At 32.7% G+C, this 3,522-nt stretch overlaps 1 protein-coding gene across 1 annotated transcript; it reads left to right on the forward strand.

Moving 5' to 3' along the window:
• Nucleotides 1-333: 333 nt before the first annotated feature.
• LOC109219820 (protein FAR1-RELATED SEQUENCE 4-like) lies at nt 334-3,015 on the forward strand. Its single transcript, XM_019384291.1, has 5 exons — nt 334-472; nt 725-929; nt 1,465-1,685; nt 1,835-2,271; nt 2,572-3,015. Exons 1-5 carry the CDS (start codon nt 334-336, stop codon nt 3,013-3,015), a joined length of 1,446 nt encoding a protein of 481 aa, XP_019239836.1.
• Nucleotides 3,016-3,522: the final 507 nt, after the last annotated feature.

Genomic DNA, 3,522 nt, shown 5'->3' on the forward strand with positions numbered 1-3,522 from the left:
CTATCGTCGACTTCGTTACAAAATTTGCGTACTTTGTTTTTGGGATACACTCTGTTTCAACATTTTCTCTGATTTCACAATTCAAAATCGACAAAATCTTCTACAATTCTTCTGCAACAAAAGTAATTATGGCGAAAGTACCAATTATGCAAACAACTGAATGGGAATTGGGATAGCTATGGGAGATTTAGAGAATTTGAGGTCGATGGCATTGTAGTCGATGAGGATGCGAGTTATAGTCTGTTGATTTCTACAATAGCACAACAATTAATGATTGATACATCCGAAAAAATTATAGAAATCAAATACATTGTCAACGAGCATTGTCCTCCAATGGAAATTAGGAACGATGGTGTTCGTGTATACATGGAGACGAAAAAGGAAAATAAAAACTTAGGATCATATCCGCTATGTATTACTGTTCGCGATTTCAATATGGAATTCAGTATCACCAATGAGAACACAGTTGCAGGTGTATGATGTTATTTTTTCTATGAAATTCTGGTTAAATGTCAATAAACTACACTTTATATACATTATAACTACAATTAACTACATATATATTATTCAACATGGATTTCTGTAATATCTATAAAATTTCTACATTTATTCTACAATAAAACTACAAAAAAGTTGAAAAATTAATATGAAATACTGAATTTCAACCTTTCTACAAAATTTCTACAAAAAGGTGATAACAATAATTATTTTTATTTTCATGCAGGTTCGTCTGGAATAATAAATTTAATTGATATACCAACATCTCCCGTTATAGAGGAATATGAAAGTATAATAATAACTGATAGTACACCAAGTTCTATTGAAGTAGGACAAGTATACCAAGACAAGGAAACAATTGCAACTGCAATGAAGCACTATTCTGTCATGCACAAGTTTCAATTCAGGGTTAAAAGATCTAGTTCTAGAAGGTATGAACATATGAATAGTCAAAGATTTTTTTTTTAATTTTGTAGTTTATTTGTAATTTTTACTTATTCAGTTTTTCCTTGTGATAATGTTTAACAGAATTGTAGTTATATTGTATATAGATTGTATAATGTGATCTTTTAAGCTAAAACAGTTTTTTTTTAAATCTAAATTTTAACCCATTGTGTAAAATGTATTTATTTTATAGCTACTGGCTGATATGTGTTGGTGAAAACTGTACATGACACTTCAAGGCAACTAGCATAAATGATTCTGCAATGTTCAAGGTCAGAAATTTCGACAGACAGCACACATGCTCTTTAATGGACAATACATTCATACAACGCAAACCTACTGCCATGGTAGTTGTAGCATGGTTATTCCAAAATATTCTGATCCTAAGACAATTTACACCCCAAAAGACATTAAATTTGACATGTTGTCTGAACACGGCGTGAATCTAACCTACATGCAAGCCTAGAGAGCAAAGGAAAAGGCTTTACAGTTTATGAGAGGTCATCTTGCTGACTCCTACAGCAAATTGCCTAGTTATTTGTATAATCTAGAGAAGACTTATCCGGGGTCTGTAGTTAAATTGAAGAAGACAGACGATGACTGCTTCTTGTATGTATTTGTTGCGATTTGTGCGTCAATCAGTTGTTGGGAATATTGTAGCCCAGTTGAAGTAGTTGATGGGACATTTTTAAAGTCAGCATACAGGGGAATAATGCTAACAGCCAGTACAATGGATGCAGCAGGTACTGAAGTTTTATTGTAGCTTGTATTTTTTTTGTAGTACTTGCAGATGAATTGTAGATATATTGTAGATATTTTGTAGAATAGTTGTAGTTTGTGTATATATGTCTTCTTCCGCAGCCAATTAATTGCTTCTTGCCACATAATGTAGGTACCATATTACCATTGTCATATGCTGTTGTTGATTCAGAGAATGACACATCATGGAAGTGGTTTTTTGAGCAATTCAAACTCGCGTATGGTGAAAGACCAAATATGTGTGTTGTTTCGGATCAGAATGAGAGTATCTTGAAGGCAACATCTATTGTTTATCCCAGCATGCCATATTATTCTTGCATGTGGCATATTTGGACAAATATATGGGCAAAGTTCAAGAAGGGACATCTTAAGTTAAGTGAATTATACTTTGCCACGACACGGTCATACACACTTGATGAATTTAATGAAAGGATGTCAAAGATTGAGGAGATTGACCCCCGTGTTAAAGCATACTTATACGATATTGGCTATCATAGATGGTCCCGAGTACATGCTACGGTGAACAGAACTTGGACTATGACATCAAACATTGCAGAGTCGTTGAATGCTGTAACAAAATATGCAAGAGAGCTGCCGATAGTAGAACTATTAGAGTATATAAGGACCCTTCTTGAACGTTGGACTAAAGAAAAGTTATTGAAAGCAAAGGGTACATTCACATACCTTGGATACAATTCAACAAAGAGTTGGATGACAACAGAACATTGTCGCACAAGCTTAGAGTAAGATCTGATTATTTATTGAATCAAATTCATAATCAGGACAAATGTAGATATTTTGTAGATATTTTGTATATAGTTTGATTTTAACCGTATATGAATTGTTTTTTTGTTTGTAATGTACTCGTAGGTGAGGGCTTCAACAGACTACATCCATACAGTACTAGATGGTGTGAGGCGCTATATTATTTATCTTGAAAACAAGAAATGTAGTTGTGGGCAATTCCAGCTTGATGAACTACCTTGTCCACATGCTTTGGCTGCTTTAAGACACAGGGATGAGTCTTTTGAACAATATTGTTCTCCTTGTTACACAAGGGCGAACCTCTTGCGTACGTATGAAATACCAGTTAATCCCTTGCCTGATAAAAGCAAATGGAATGTGCCACAACATATAACCGAAGAAGTAGTAAATCCACCTAAAGGAGGGAAAAGGCAACCAGGAAGACCTCAAAAAGAAAGATACAAAACATATGATGAAATAAATTCAAAGAAGTACAAAGTTTCATGCGACAACTGCGGAGGAGAAGGGCATAACAAAAGATCTTGCAAGAATGCACCCAAAAAGAAATAAAATTTTATGTAGTTAACAGAATATTTCATAAAATATGTTGGTTAGTTCTGGATAACAGATTTTGATGTGTAATTGTTGGTGTTTTTTAAGATCATAATGTAGTTAGTTAGGATTTTTCTGTATTGAGACAATACTTTCATAGATTGATTTGTTTATGGAATCCTTTACATAGTTGTTAATGTGTTTTTGCAGTTTATCTACAATAAAACTACAAAAATACATTATCTGGAATTTACAGAGTATATACATTATAAATCAGTAGGAAAGTAGTTAAAAACTTAAAATATTGTAGATGAAGTATTGTTTACATTCAAAAAATGAATATAAAAGAAACAAAACACACTGTTAAATATAATCTACAAATTATATACAAATATAACTACAAAAAATCTACAATATCTGTAGCTGACATAATAGCTAGATTAAACTTCAGGTAGGAACAACCTATATGGTGAAAATAATGTAGATGAGGTACTTTATACATTCAACAAATTGAATTTAAAAGCG

Source organism: Nicotiana attenuata, unplaced genomic scaffold (assembly GCF_001879085.1).
Source record: "Nicotiana attenuata strain UT unplaced genomic scaffold, NIATTr2, whole genome shotgun sequence".
Classification (NCBI taxonomy): Eukaryota; Viridiplantae; Streptophyta; class Magnoliopsida; order Solanales; family Solanaceae; genus Nicotiana; species Nicotiana attenuata.

Coding starts and splice junctions, on each gene's coding strand:
- LOC109219820 (XM_019384291.1), top strand. CDS start 334: ATGGAAATTAGGAACGATGGTGTTCGTGTATACATGGAGACGAAAAAG. Junction 473..724: donor CAATGAGAACACAGTTGCAG/GTGTATGATGTT, acceptor ATTTTCATGCAG/GTTCGTCTGGAATAATAAAT. Junction 1,686..1,834: donor CAGTACAATGGATGCAGCAG/GTACTGAAGTTT, acceptor CACATAATGTAG/GTACCATATTACCATTGTCA.